This window comes from Neomonachus schauinslandi, chromosome X (assembly GCF_002201575.2).
Source record: "Neomonachus schauinslandi chromosome X, ASM220157v2, whole genome shotgun sequence".
Lineage (NCBI taxonomy): Eukaryota > Metazoa > Chordata > Mammalia > Carnivora > Phocidae > Neomonachus > Neomonachus schauinslandi.
Genome location: NC_058419.1, coordinates 46035580 through 46051540, shown reverse-complemented (window position 1 = coordinate 46051540; position 15961 = coordinate 46035580). Strand labels below are relative to the sequence as shown.

The following is a 15961-nucleotide window of genomic DNA, read 5'->3' as shown; positions in this document are numbered from 1 at the left end:
CTTATTCATTCCATAACTGGAAGCTTGTGCCTCCCACTCCTCTTCACCAATTTTGCCCATCCCCCACCTCTCCCTCTGGCAACCACCAGTTTGTTCTCTGTATTTATGGTTTCTGCTTTTTTCTTGGTTCATTTGTTTTGTTTTGTTTCAGACTCCATGTATAAGTGAAATCTTATGGTATTTGTCTTTTTCTATCTGACTTATTTCACTTAGCATAATACCTTCTAGGTCCATTCCTATATCATCAAATTTTGATATTGTGTGCCTTGTTTTCCACTTACAAAATAGTGTCTTCATAAAGAAAAAATTATCAATATTTTCCTTCATTTTATTTTAGTCTTTTTTTCAATATTTTTTATTAACATACAATGTATTATTTGTTTCAGAGGTACAGGTCTGTGAATCAGCAGTCTTACACAATTCACAGTGCTCACCATAGCACATACCCTTCCCGATGTCCCATCCTCCAGCCACCCCATCCCTCCCACCCCCTTCCACTCCAGCAACCCTCAGTTTGTTTCCTGAGATTAAGAGTCTCTTATGATTTGTCTCCCTCTCTGGTTTCATCTTGTTTCATTCTTTCCCCTCCCTTCCCCTATGATCATCTGTCTTGTTTCTCAAATTCCTCATATCAGTGAGGTCATATGATACTTGTCTTTCTCTGATTAACTTATTTCGCTTAGCCTAATACCCTCTAGTTCCATCCACGTCATTGCAAATGGCAAAAATTCATTTTTTGATGGCTGCATAATATTCCACTGTGTGTGTGTGTGTGTGTGTGTGTGTATACCACATCTTCTTTATCTATTCATCTGTTGATGGACATCTAGGCTCTTTCCATAGTTTGGTTATTGTGGACATTGCTGCTATAAATGTTGGGGTGCATGTGCCCCTTCAGATCGCTACATTTGTATCTTTGGGGTAAATATCCAGTAGTGCAACTGCTGGGTCATAGCATAGCTCTATTTTCAACTTTCTGAGGAACCTCCATACTGTTTTCCAGAGTGGCTGCACCAGCTTGCATTCCCACCAACAGTGTAGGAGGGTTCCCCTTTCTCCGCATCCCCGCCAACATCTGTCACTTCCTGACTTGTTAACTCTGGCCATTCTGACTGGTGTGAGGTGGTATCTCATTGAGGTTTTGATTTGGATTTCCCTGATGCTGAGGGATGTTGAGGACTTTTTCATGTGTCTGTTGGCCATTTGGATGTCTTCTTTGGAAAAATGTCTGTTCATGTCTTCTGCCCATTTCTTGATTGGATTCTTTGTTCTTTGGGTGTTGAGTTTGATAAGTTCTTTATAGATTTTGGATACTAGCCCTTTATCTGATATGTCATTTGCAAATATCTTCTCCCATTCTGTCGGTTGTCTTTTGGTTTTGTTGACTGTTTCCTTTGCTTTGCAAAAGATTTTTATCTTGATGAAGTCCCAATAGTTCATTTTTGCCCTTGCTTCCCTTACCTTAGGCGATGTTTCTAGGAAGAAGTTGCTGCGGCTGAGGTCGAAGATGTTGCTGCCTTTGTTCTCCTCAAGGATTTTGATGGATTCCTGTCTCACATTTAGGTCTTTCATCCATTTGGAGTCTATTTTTGTGTGTGGTATAAGGAAATGGTCCAGTTTTATTCTTCTGCATGTGGCTGTCCAATTTTCCCAACACCATTTGTTGAGGAGACTGTCTTTTTCCAATTGGACATTCTTTCCTGCTTTGTCAAAGATGAGTTGACCATAGAGTTGAGGGTCCCTTTCTGGGCTCTCTATTCTGTTCCACTGATCTATGCGTCTGTTTTTGTGCCAGTACCATACTGTCTTGATGATGACAGCTTTGTAATAGAGCTAGAAGTCCGGAATTGTGATGCCGCCGGCTTTGCTTTCCTTTTTCAACATTCCTCTGGCTATTCGGGGTCTTTTCTGGTTCCATACAAATTTTAGGATTATTTGTTCCATTTCTTTGAAAAAAGTGGATGGTATTTTGATAGGGATTGCATTAAGTGTGTAGATTGCTCTAGGTAGCATAGACATTTTCATAATATTTGTTCTTCCAATCCATGAGCATGGAACGTTTTTCCATTTCTTTGTGTCTTCCTCCATTTCTTTCATGAGTATTTTATAGTTTTCTGAGTACAGATTCTTTGCCTCTTTGGTTAGATTTATTCCTAGGTATCTTATGGTTTTGGGTGCAATTGTAAATGGGATTGACTCCTTAATTTCTCTTTCTTCTGTCTTGTTGTTGGTGTATAGAAATGCCACTGATTTCTGTGCATTGATTTTATATCCTGCCACTTGACTGAATTCCTGTATGAGTTCTAGCAGTTTTGGGGTGGAGTCTTTGGGGTTTTCCACATAAAGTATCATATCATCTGCAAAGACTGAGAGTTTGACTTCTTCTTTGTCAATTTGGATGCCTTTGATTTCTTTTTGTTGTCTGATTGCTGTGGCTAGGACTTCCAATACTATGTTGAATAGCAGTGGTGATAGTGGACATCCCTGCCGCGTTCCTGACCTTAGGGGAAAATTTCTCAGTTTTTCCCCATCGAGAATGATATTCACTGTAGGTTTTTCATAGATGGCTTTTATGATATTGAGGTATGTACCCTCGATCCCTATACTCTGAAGAGTTTTGATCAAGAAAGGATGCTGTACTTTGTCAAAAGCTTTTTCTGCATCTATTGAGAGGATCATATGATTCTTGTTCTTTCTTTTGTTAATGTATTGTATCACATTGATTGATTTGCGGATGTTGAACCAACCTTGCAGCCCAGGGATAAATCCCACTTGGTCATGGTGAATAATCCTTTTAATGTACTGTTGGATCCTATTGGCTAGTATTTTGGGGAGAATTTTTGCATCCATGTTCATCAGGGATATTGGTCTGTAATTCTCCTTTTTGATGGGGTCTTTGTCTGGTTTTGGGATCAAGGTAATGCTGGCCTCATAAAATGAGTTTGGAAGTTTTCCTTCCATTTCTATTTTTTGGAACAGTTTCAGAAGAATAGGTATTAATTCTTCTTGAAATGTTTGGTACAATTCCCCTGGGAAGCCATCTGGCCCTGGGCTTTTGTGTTTTGGGAGATTTTTGATGACTGCTTCAATTTCCTTAGTGGTTATAGGTCTGTTCAGGTTTTCTACTTCATCCTGGTTCCATTTTGGTAGTTGATACATCTCTAGGAATGCCTCCATTTCTTCTAGGTTATCTAATTTGCTGGCATAGAGTTGCTCGTAATATGTTCTTATAATTGTTTGTATTTCTTTGGTGTTGGTTGTGATCTCTCCTCTTTCATTCATGATTTTGTTGGTTTGGGTCATTTCTCTTCTCTTTTTGATAAGTCTGGCCAGGCGTTTATCAATCTTGTTAATTCTTTCAAAGAACCAGCTCCTAGTTTCGTTGATCTGTTCTACTGTTCTTTTAGTTTCTATTTCATTGATTTCTGCTCTGATCTTTATTATTTCTCTTCTCCTGCTGGGTTTAGGCTTTATTTGCTGTTCTTTCTCCAGCTCCTTTAGGTGTACAGCCTGGGGTTTTTATCACTTCCTCCAACCTTGGAAGTCCCCAAACTCCAATTTTTATATTTCCCCTGTACTTTGAAGGTGCCAATAACTCTGTTTATCTTCCCAGCCTCTTATTGCCTATTTCTACTTGGCTTCTTTGCTTCTAGCTCTACACCTATTAAGAATTGGTGAGTGCATCAAGGAGAAAATTAACTCAGATGGCCCATTTCATTTCTTTGTAATTTCCTTTTCTCCAGGATATTAGCCCATCAAACCCTGGCTGTCTAGTTGGCTCTGAGTTCTAGATTTTAATCTACATTTAGCTCTGTGTAACTGCTGAAAGCTCTATTCAAGTTTCTGCCTCTTCACAGCTTCTTTTCAGCCTCTTCACCTGTGTTGATAATGAACTGGTCAATGCCTCAAGGGGAAAATAGATGTAAAATGTCAGTTTTGCTTCATTAAGTTTCCCTTTTTTTTTTGTTTTAAGATTTTATTTATTTATTTGACAGAGAGAGAGAGAGAGAACAAGTAGGCAGTGAGGCAGGCAGAGGGAGAGGGAGAAGCAGGCTCCCTGCTGAGCAGGGAGCCCGATGCGGGGCTTGATCCCAGGACCCTGGGATCATGACCTGAGCAGAAGGCAGTGGCTTAACCGACTGAGCCACCCAGGTGCCCCTTAAGTTTCCCTTCTCTCCAGGATTTTGATACCTCAATCCTGGTTGCTTTGGAAGCTCTCTGATGTCTTTCAATAATTTAATCTGTTTAAATACCATAACCATTTTTCAGCTTTTCTTGTCCTAAGTGGGAGGATTAGTCTTCTATTAGTAGGTCATTATAGCCAGGAGCAGAGTATCTTTCACAACTTCAAGCATAATATTTTCATTACCATCCCAGGCAAAATGTTTTCTAATTGTAATTATAATGTCTTCTTTGACCCATGGGTGATTTAGAAATGTATTTCCTAATCCCAAAAAATATGTGGACTTTTAGTTGCATTTTTATTATTGATTTTTAGTTAACTGCGCCATGGTTGAAGAACATACTCTGTATGATTTTAATCTTTTTGAAATGTTAAAACTTGATGTATGGCCCAGGATATGGTCAATTTTTATACATGTTCCATATGTTTTTAAAAATAATGTATCTTTTTTAGTTGTTGAGTATAGCTTTATACCAACCAAAGTCTGAACTAATTAGGTCAAGTTTGCTAATCATGTTCAAGTCTTTTATATCTCTGCTATTTTTATTTGCTTATTCTGTCAGCTATGAGAAGAGATGTCAAAATTTCCCACTCTATTATTTTTTGTAGTTCTGTCCATTTCTGTTTTATATATTTTGAAACTATGTTATTAGCTGCATACAAATTTAGATTTGTTACATCTTTCTGGTGAATTATACATTTTTTTTCTCATGAAGTATCCCTTTTTATCTGTAGTAATGTTTTTTGGTGTAAAGCCCATTTTATTTGATGTTAGTATCTCTTTACTTACTTTTAGTTACTGTTTTCATAGTATATATTTTCCATTTTTACACTTTCAAACTTTATGTTAAAGTTTTTTTTTCTAAAGATTTTATTTATTTATTTGTCAGAGAGAAAGGAAGCACAAACAAGGGCATCGGCAGGCAGAGGGAGAGAGAGAAGCAGACTCCCCGCTGAGCAAGGAGCCTGATGCTGGACTTGATCCCAGGACCCCGGGATCATGACCTGAGCCAAAGGCAGATGCTTAACCGACTGAATCACCCAAGTGTCCCTCTATATGTTAAAGTTTTTAGGTGTATCTTTTGTGAACAGCATCTAGCTGGGTTTTGTTATTTTTATCCAATATTACAATATTTGTGTTTGAATGGAAGCATTTAGTCTGTTTTTATTTAATGTAATTTCTGATACATTTAGAGTTTAATTTCTTAACTTATTCAGTGATTTCTATTTGACCTGCCTACTTTATGTCCCAATTTCTTTCTTATCTTCTTTTGGAATTACTGAATTTTTTTATTATTTATTTTTTACTGAATTTACTGAATATTTTTATTATTTTATTTATCCTTTTTCCTCTATTACCTTGATAGTTGCACTAATTTACTATTATTTATTAATTACCCTATATATTACAGAATACATTCTTGACTTTCTAAAGTTTACTATGAATTGGCCCTTTTACCCTTTTCCCAGACAACTCACAGGATTTAAAATGCTAACTCCACTTACCCTCATCTCAATATTTATGCCATTGTTGTCATGCATTCCAACTGTCTATATGTTTTCAACCTAATTCTCTTTATATTTCAAAATTTTAAGAATTCTTACAATTGTTTCATATAGTCAAGACTCACATATTTACACTTTCCTTTGTGCTTCTTGTCTTCCTGCTTTGAAGAAAGATAAGTTTTCATTATGCCTGAAGAACAACTTTTAGTATTTCTTCTAGTATGAATTTGCTACTGATATATATATATATATTTTTGTCTGAGAATGCCTTTATTTCACTGATACAGGTAAAGGATATTGTCTATGGGAATATAAATCTGTGTCCCTCTTAATGGTGAATTACATTGGCATTAATTTCCTTTCAGCACTTTAATAATATTCTTCCATTGTCTGGCTGTATTTTTCCTGTTGAGAAGGTAGCTATCAGTCTAATTGTTGCTCCTTTGAAGGTAATCTAAGTTTTTTATTTTACAGCTACTTTATTTATTTATTTATGTAGTTATTTATTTTTATTATGTTCAGTTAGCCAGCATATAGTGCATCATAAGTTTTTGATGTAGTGTTCAACGATTCATTAGTTTCATATAACACCCAGTGCTCATCACAACACGTACCCTCCTTAATACTCATCATGTGGCTACCCCATCCCCCTCCCCCCTCCCCTCTGTAACCCTGTTTGTTTCCCGGAGTCCAGAGTCTCTCATGGTTCGTCTCCCTCTCTGATTTCTTCCCATTCAGTTTTCCTTCCCTTCCCCTGTGGTCCTCCGCTCTATTCCCTATGTTTCACATATGAGTGAAACCATATGATAATTGTCTTTCTCTGCTTGACTCATTTCACTTAGCATAATCCCTTCCAGTTCCATCCATGTCGATGCAAATGGTGGGTATTCATGCTTTCTGATGGCTGAGTAATATTCCATTGTATATATGGACCACATCTTCTTTTTTTTTAATAGATTTTATTTATTTGACACAGAGAGAGAGATCACAAGTAGGCTAAGAGGCAGGCAGAGGGAGAGGGAGAAGCAGACTCCCCACTGAGCAAGGAGCTCAATGCACGGCTCGATCCCAGGACCCTGAGATCATGACCTGAGCTGAAGGCAGATGCTCAGCCAACTGAGCCACCCAGGTGCCCCTGTACCACATCTTCTTTTTTTTTTTTTTTTAGATTTTATTTATTTATTTGAGAGAGAGAGAATGAGAGACAGAGAGCATGAGAGGGAGGAGGGTCAGAGGGAGAAGCAGGCTCCCTGCCGAGCAGGGAGCCCGATGCGGGACTCGATCCCGGGACTCCAGGATCATGACCTGAGCCGAAGGCAGTCGCTTAACCAACTGAGCCACCCAGGCGCCCCCACATCTTTATCCATTCATCTGTTGAAAAGCATCTCAGCTCCTTCTACAGTTTGGCTATTGTGGACATTGCTGATATGAACATTGGGGTGCATGTGCCCCTTCTTTTTACTACATCTGTATCTTTGGCGTAAATACCTAGTAGTGCAATCGCTGAACACTTTAAGGTATTTTCCTTGTCTTTGGTTTTCAGGAGTTTAATATGAATAGGTGTGATTTTCTATAATTTATCTTGTTTCAGATTTGAAGGACTTCTTATATGTGGCTTCATGTTTCGCAAAGTTCAGAAGATTCTCAACCATTATTTCTTCAGATATTACTTCTGTCTCATTCATTCTCTCCTCTCTTCTTAAATTTCTTTTTTCCTCTTTTCCTAAATTTCAAGTACACATATGTTAAACCTACTCTCTGTATTCTCTGTCTCTTACCCATACTTAATTTTTTCATTCTTTTGTTACTCTGGGGTTTATTCTAGATCATTTCTTTCAACCTACCTTCCTGTTCAATAATTTTCTCTTTGTCTATATGTACTCTGTTGTTAAATCCATCTATTCAGTTTTTTTTCCCCAGTTGGTCATGGAGCCCAATCCAGGGCTTGAACTTGTGACCCTGAGATTAAGACCTGAGATGAGATCAAGGGTTGGATGCTTAACTGACTGAGCCACGCAGGTGCCCCCCATCTATTCAGTTCTTAATTAAGATTTTTTAATTTTTCATTTCTAGAATTTCTGTTCTATACTTTTTTATAGTTCTCATTTATCTGCAGAAATCCTCTATATCTCCTTAAACATAGTAAGCATATTTATTTAAAATCTATGTCTGAAAACTCTAATATCTGAGGCCCCAATGAGTCTTTCTCTATTGTCTATCATTTCTGATGATTCCTGTTAATTTTGTCTTGTCTTCTTGTGTACATGGTTGTTTTCTATTTTGTGTCAGATATTGTATTTTATAAAACTTCAGAAATAATTTGAGGATGACACTGTTTCCCTCCAAAGAAAATTTATATTTGTGCTGCTAGGCATCTAGGAGTATTAGAACTCTGGGATTACCTTATTCTAATTTCCAGTGATTGAGATTATTAAAAATTAAACTGATATCCTTGTGACAGCCTGTCTACCTCTTGTTATTCTGGCTCTGAGGTGCAGCTTTTTCAGCATCACGATCTGAAAGACATTGAGCTTCATCAGGTACACTTCTTGGCAAGATTTTGATTATAATATCTGTCTCCCTAGCCTCCATAGGCCATCCAAAATTCTGCATAGCCTCTCAGCAGTCCCCTCACTAACTATATGTGCTCCATTGGGAAAAGTGGCCCTAATATTAAGCTCAACTTCTCCCAGTCCTGTTCTGAGCCAGTTAGTCTTAACTATCTTGTTAGCCCTCTAGTGCCCTCAGGGAAGTTAAAAACTATGTTTGGTCCTGTTTACCCAGATTAGCAGAAGGCTTGGTTTCATTCACTCATCTCCCATTTTTGTAATTCACCATTAAGGACTTTTGGTAAATTTTTGTTAAAGTATACCATATATACAACAAAGTGTACAAATCCTAAGTGTTCATCTCAATAAATTTTCATAAAATGAGCAAGAAACAAAACACTAACAGCATAGTGGAAGGTTCCTCCATCCCCCTACCTAGTCAATAATGCATCCCAAGGGTAACCACTATTCAGATTTCTAACACCATAAATTAATTTTGTGTGTGTTCTTTAAACTTTATGTAAATACAGTCACATGGTACATATGCTTTTGTATTTCTTTTGTTAACATAGTCTGTGAGATTAATCCATATTGTTGCATGTATGATATTCATTGCCATTTATGAATATGAACTCCATTTGTGAATATACTATATTTTATTTATCCATTCTACTGTTGATGGATATTTAGAATGTTTCCAGTTTGGGGTATTATGAATAGTGCTACTATGAACATCCTTATATGTGTCTTTTGGTGAACATATGCATGCATTTCTGTTGTGTGTAAGGTCATCAGTTGTGCATATTTTTGGGCTGAAGACAAAATTAAGATTTGAAGCCTGGAGTGTAGCAAACTAAGCATGGTAAATGCTGCCTTGTGTGGGCCTGTCTGGAAAGCCAGGTGATCTTGCCCAAGAGACAGATTTGTTCATCTCCGTGTCCCATTGACCTTAACAGTTGGCACTTCAGCTAGAATGTGTTTTGTCTTAAATCTTATGCTCAGAAATAACCTTTTAACAAAAGCCACTGCAGAAAACTTCCTAAACACATAAAATCATGTACAATTTTTTTAATCTAGTGTTTCCAAGACACAGGAGCAGAGACATTAAATAAATATTTTAAATTTCCCCTTCATGACTTATTTCATGAAATCTGCTTTCTCCTGGATCCAAGAGAGATGATGGATATTAGTGGCTGAGCAGAGGGGGAGTGAAGAGACGGGCTATTGCCCCCTGTATTCTAGAAGAAGACAAAAAATATAAAGAGAAATAGTTGCTCCATGAGAAGATAAATTCCTTCCCTGGAAATTAGAGAAAGACAAATTTTAACAAAATAGAAATTAATTTTCTATTAATTTCTAAAATTAATTAATTTTTCTTTTGGCTTTTAAGAGTGGCAAATAAATGGGTGACAGGTCTGGTGTGCTAGGGGAAGGGAGAGAAGTGGGCACACTCTTGAATCACTGCTGGTGGAAGGGGGAACTTGGGGACCATGGCTCATTGGTGATGTGTATCTCAGGTGACCAAGAATTGTGAAGAGGTGATCTTTTTTGGTCTTGCCATCCGCTTCCTGTTGAACTTAGAGAGATGTGTTTGTATCTGAGTGAAGAAGGAAGAAAACTTCCCTGGTTGGGTGCAGGTTGGTGTGAGAGTGAGCATTACCTGGGGAGAGTTGGGGTCAGGGTAGGGTTGGGGGCAGAGACATGAAGGGGTAGAGTCAGATTTCCCTACACCTCCAGGCTACCCACCAGCTCATTTTAGTTCTCTAAATGATGAATGGGGTCAGGGGAAGAGTTGGTGCTGGGATACAGGAGTGAAAGGTGAGAATCATTTGACAGAGTCCTGAATCAGTGAAAGGTGAGAATTGTGGTATATCACCCAGATCTTAAATCTTCACCAACGACGATCTTTTGGTTTCCTTGTTTGTCTGTAGGGGGCGGCACAACTCAAGGGAAAGGAAGAGAAACAGTATATGATATTTACTAGAAACTGAAGTTCCTTCAAGGAAATGTGGGGCTTGAACTGGCCACAGGGGGGTGGTAGAAGCAAACTTGAAACCAGAGCCCACTCTTCCACTCCCATCCTGTCTGTCTTCAAAAAAGAAAGAAAAAAGCAATACTTAATCCCAATCCTTTTTGGCTCTGGGGGAAGCAGCGACAAAAATCAATGGGGCAGAAATGAGGGGTAGGTGGGTGTTTGAGGGGAGAAAGTGAGGTCAAGAGAGTAGCTGGAGGGCAAGGAAATGGAAAAAGTAAGCATTTGGTGGTGGTGGGGGGGGGTGATGAAAGTGTTTGGAGCACAGGGAGGAGGGTGTGCCTGAGACCTACGTGGGAGAGATTTGAAAGCTAGATTTCTCACTCTGGAGAGAGGGCATTTATGTGCCAGTACATCTACCAATCCCCATTCTTTCTTGCTTACCTGTAGACATAAATTTAGGCAAGGAAGGAAGGAAATTGCTCCACACAGTATGATATCCTGGAGATAAGGGGTGGGGATAAAGATGTCAGAGTCAGGATACAGGGTCCGGAGGCAACTCAGATTCTTCCTCTCCCAATCTTTGGTCTCCTTCCTTTTTACTTTGGTGCTGGAAAAGTCAAATGTTGTACCACTGAGGAAACAGGGGAATGAGTTTAAAAGAGGTAAAAGCCAGAGAAGAAACATTTGAAAATTAAGACCCTCAGTGAAGAAAGATAGATATTGATACCCTCGTGTTCTGAGTGTTGACATGTCCATCTGAGGAAACTCAGATAAAATATCTATGTATTTGCATTGCCCCTAGTCCCAGGTTGCATGGCAGTTAGTGCAATTTGTGTCCAGGAAAAGAATGTCAGCAATCACCACAACTACATAGCTTTTAGAAGAGGGTGAACCTTCTGTGACTTGCGTAATTGTAGGATGTACTCAAATAGGTGCTTTAGTGAAAACAGGTCTGGAGGTCAGGGGTAGAATTTACTACAGTGTTTACCCACTAATCAGAGGAGGCTGCAACCACATTAAGCTTCAGACAAGGTGAGGACAGTTAAGGGTTCTGAACTTTAGTCAAAGATCTAAAAAAGAAAACACACACACACACACACACACAGATCTAAGAAAAGCAAAGTCCATAGTATGAGGCTGAATGAACCATGAGCAGTAAGAACACAGAGACTCCCAAAGAGCACACTGTCCGAATAATAAAAGAAAATCACCCTTTCCCCAAATAAAATTATCACATTGTTTGTGATGCTTAAGGTGTTACAACTTTCAGGTGTGTACTTGACCTCTCTAAGTGTCCTTTCATTCAGGGAAAAATGTGGTTTGCTCAGCCCAAGGATGCTGGTTTTTCATTTAGCCACGGTATCAATGGTCATTTGACCAGCCTCTCCGTTGTTGGAAGCACCATCCCCACTCCCGACCCCGCTACTAAGGAGAAGGCTTTCTGTGCTCTGGATAACTTGAATGCAAGGGTTGAAAACCAGGGCCAGATTAAGATGTCCATCAATGGAGTGTGTCGGGAGACTGTGTCACATTGCTGCATCTCATTTCTGCAGCAGGCCGGATTCAATTTGTTAATAAGCATGACAGTTATTAATCACATGCTTGCCGAGTCCGTTTCAGACTTGAAGTTCCCTTTGACATCCGAGGGAAGTGGATGTGCCGAGGTTCAGGTTTTGAAACTGTCCATGGGTTTGTCTGAAAAGCCAGTCTTGGCAGGGGAATCGCTGGGTGCCCAAACGCTGCTCTCATTCGTGTCCCTCTTGATCAGGAACGGAAACACACAGGCTCCCCCCGACACCCTGGCCTCTTAGATGGCCGCCTGGAGCGGAGCGGAACCGAACGGGACGGAATCCACCCAAAAGCCTGCTGGTGAACACACCCCCGTGTTCTCATTCAAAGGGTCTGCAGTGGGTGCTGTTGAAGAGCCAGCCTTAGCCAGTCACCGCATCACGGGGTGCAAGTTACACTTGCTACATGGAGGACCACACTCTTCTGGGCCAGGCAGGGGTCCCCCCAGAGCTCGGAGTAACTTCTTGGTTTTGCAGTCCGCAGGCCGTGTGCGCTGGCGGTTACTCCCTTGCGGCCTTCCTCCTGCGGCAAAGGGATCCTTTCAGCCGCCAGCCGTGGCTACGGAACATCCTGTAAGAGCATGGCGAGGGAGGCCTTGCCCGTGGCGGTCTCCCTGTCCAAGCCGGGCCGCTTTGTGGAGACCAGACACGTGTCGGGGCTCGTGCTGAAAACGCATCTGTTGCCGCTTAGGTCGAATTCTTTCCCATTTACTCCTTCTTCTGTGCGAGCTGATGGATGGTGAACCTGTGCGTCCACGAAGGACACGCCCCTTGTCTGTGCTGTACTGACTTAACCTCATCCACCCAGGCCTACGTTTGTATGTATCATCAATAAAGTTGTGCGCTTTGATTGGCGAAAACGAGACGTGGAACTGGTCCTTGAGTTTACAGTCTGCATGCGGAGGAAGACAGAAGTAGGCGACCAACGCTGACTCCCTGGGGCCTATGCTCCCTGACAGGGGCGCGCTTCTGGGCGCTCACAGGAGGCGGGGGCAGAGGTGGGCGGGAGTGCTGAGGATCGGCCTGGAGAAGGGGCTGGGGGCCAGGGGCGGAAGCCAGGGAGCAGAGGTGGGGCTGGTGGAATCAGGACTGCAGGACACAGCACCCGGGAAGCCGGCGGCCCAGTGCCTGGCACCTGGAGCAGGGAAATCCCTCGAGGAAGGGCTTTCTCCTGGACTGCTAGCCTGGGCAGGAAGGGCAGTATCCTTGGGGTCTGTCTACGCATCCCCGGGGACCACCTGGCAACCCATCGCCGGGCAGTCAGTGCCCAGGTCTAGCAACGATGGCTGCCGCTCGCTGCGTGGCCCCTTGGTGTCCTTCTCTCTCTCTCTCTCTCTCTCTCCTGCGAAGCGGCTGTTAAACCCACTTCCGGGCCCACTCCCTTCCTTGGGACCCCAAGCCCCAGTTGCTGGCAGAGGGAGAAGGGTTGGCCCCCGCTTCCTTCGGGGGAACCTCCTTTCGGCCCTCTCCCCGGTCCCTTCGGGGACCTCCGAGAAGGGGCCCGTGGAGCCCTGCGTGAACTCCCGGTCAGGGTGGTAGGGCAGACGCTGGGGTGCCTGGCAGGGCTGTGGCCAGTCCATCGGGAGAGACGTCTCCGTCACCCCCATGCAAGCTCCTGGCCCCCCTGGGAGGAAAGGAGGAGCCCAGCCCTGTGCACGGAACAACTCCGTGGAGCTGGACGACTCAGGCAGCCTCCCCGCTGAGCGCTGCCAGAGCCCTCCCAGCAGCCCGTGGCCCCTGCGTCACCAAAGCCAGCTTCCCTGAGGGGTTTTGACGTGTCAAGCGATGGTCCTCTTCCCCTAAGCCCTGGCCCACAGCACAGGCCACAAGAAGCTTCCCTTGGGCAGGGCTGCCTCTGTGCCTGGTGCCCTCTCCTGGTCTCCCTGGGCTGCTGCTCCGGGCCACGGTGCCCTGGGCATCCGCACTCTGCCTTCTGCATGCTCTCCTCCACACACACCATAGTCGTATTTGTTCCTCCCTCCTCCCGGGCTTTGGGGGGCAGGGGGATTACAACTCTTCAGCTTGTACCCCACCCCGCACCCTTCGGGCTGACTAGCAGGTACGGGTGCGGGCCGGGTCCCAGGACCATCTCTGGGGAACCTTCCAACCCGCAACGGGGACACCGCCTCTCCCCAGGCACTGGCACCTTGGATGGCCAGCATGTGACTTGTGGTTGCTGTGACAACACACCCCCAGCAGGGCTCTCTCTCTCGCTCGCTCGCTCTCTCTCTCTCTCTCACACACACACACACACACACACACACACAGCACCTCCCCCCGCCCCCCCCCCGGGGGGGCTTCCTCTGCTGGCTGCAGGGCCCTGTCATGTTTCCTAAGAGTTGCTAATGTGACCAGCCCTTTCTCCCAAGCCAGCCTCAGGGGGACTGGGCAGTGTTTCCCAAGCAGGGGTGCCCTGCAGACAGCTCCCACACCCACTTGTCCCAGTGGAGCCTGTTTGGCCAGTGCTGTCTTCAGCGACACCCCTTCATGCTCGGCCTCCTGAAGCACAGCACAAAGGCAGAAGATCTCCTTCCTCCTGGCTCGGGGTCCCAAATTAACAGGCACCTCCCCACTCCTCTGCGCTCTGCCGAATCCCCATTCGAGTGCTGCCACAGGCAGTTGTCCCCCCTCTCCGAGGCAAGCCCTTGGCCCTTTGGGGCCACAGCTGACTTCTAACACAGGGAGGGCCTGGAGACTGTCTGCTCATCTCCTGAGCAACTGTCTGTCACAGGGAAGCCCGTTGGCGTCCAAGGGTCTCCAGGGCGGGCCCCGGGCCCAAGGCAAGAGCCTCCGGTGCCTCTGCTGGCACTGCCCTCCCCCAAACACTCCCCCCGTGTCGGGTAGCTCAGGCCCCTGGTCTGCCCTTTATGCCTTGGTGGCTTGCTGGGCCAGGCAGGAGCCCTAGGGGCGGGGGAGGGGGTTCGGGAGCATGCCTGCCAGTCAGGGCCCGATGGAGACATTCAGAGGCTGTCAGCCCCAGGAAGACCGTGGTGCACCCCGCCCCCACACACACACCTAATCCAGAATGAAACGGCGTGGGGCCACCAACACTGAACGTGCCCACCTGCCTGCTACAGTGAACAGATTCTTTCTGGGCTTCCCCATGGTAAAGGCTCGACAAGGGCATCAAAGCTGCAGCTGGTCACACTCCGTGGGGAAGTGCCCCGCCTTGACGGGGCCCGCCCCAGCCTAGCCTGCCTCTTGGGTAAATCTGGGGGCCCGTCCCCGCGGACTGCCTTCCAGCTCCACAAAAGGCCCGGTCTTGCTTCTTACGCATCTCCTGAGCACGTCCACTTTGGGTGCCTGTAGCTACCGGCTGCACACCAACTCCCAGTGCCCTCCCCAGCTTGCCACCTCTCCTGGGGGTCTTGGGATTTGCGCTCCCCCCTCCCCGCCCCCATGAAGGGCACACACAGGAGGTTGCAGACACCCGGCTTCCCGGCCCATACAGCCAGTCTCAGACTCTGCCTCCTCACCGGGACCCCACGCGCTGGTCTCAAAGCCGTTTCCACCACCAACCCCTCACTTTGAAGTGCCACCCACAGACAGGCACGGCCCTCACCAGGTCAATCTCTCAGCTGCCACAGCGCCATTCCTCTTCGAGTTTGACCACTGTGGCCAGGGCTGGCCCCAGGCTCCCTTCGGCACCCCCCCCCCAGTTGGTCTAAGATGCAGATGGGCGCCTCACCACAGTCCAGCACAGTCCCGCAGAGGGTTGGCCAATCCCTTGTCTGCTACACGTGCCCCAGGCGTCACCTCACACTCTGTCACTTGCTTCCTCTCTTTGCTCAGGGCCTCCAGTTCCCCCTGAGGGCAGGCTCCTTCTCCCTTAGTGCCTCTTGTTTCCATGTGTGGCTCAGGCTGCCCTCCCTCATGCCCCGATTACAGAGAGTCTCCCGTATGGTTTCCTAATTCCTTCACACCTTTCCCCTGAAAGGGTCGTCTCACAGATCTCCTTGGAGTTTACCTTTGTGCAAGGTGGGAGGGGTGACCCAACTTCACTTCTTCCCCCAGTGGGTAACAGGTAACCCAGCACCACTTCTCACTCCGGTCTCCTGCTGCAGTGTGGTGCATCTGGGAGCCTCATGCACCCAGCCGGGCATCCCCTCTGCGGCTCCCTGGTGTCAAGTCTCCCCGGGGCACACCTTTCTCCCAGGAACCTCTAACTGACTCGGGGACC

The 15961-nt window shown here is 44.8% G+C and overlaps 1 protein-coding gene across 1 annotated transcript; it reads left to right on the top strand.

The window, feature by feature from the left end:
* The first annotated feature begins 11354 nt into the window (after positions 1 to 11354).
* Positions 11355 to 12634, top strand: LOC123323376 (protein ARMCX6-like). The gene is made up of 2 exons (XM_044911594.1): positions 11355 to 11368; positions 11484 to 12634. Exons 1-2 carry the CDS (start codon positions 11355 to 11357, stop codon positions 12022 to 12024), a joined length of 555 nt encoding a protein of 184 aa, XP_044767529.1. The 3' UTR covers positions 12025 to 12634.
* The last annotated feature ends 3327 nt before the right edge of the window (positions 12635 to 15961 follow it).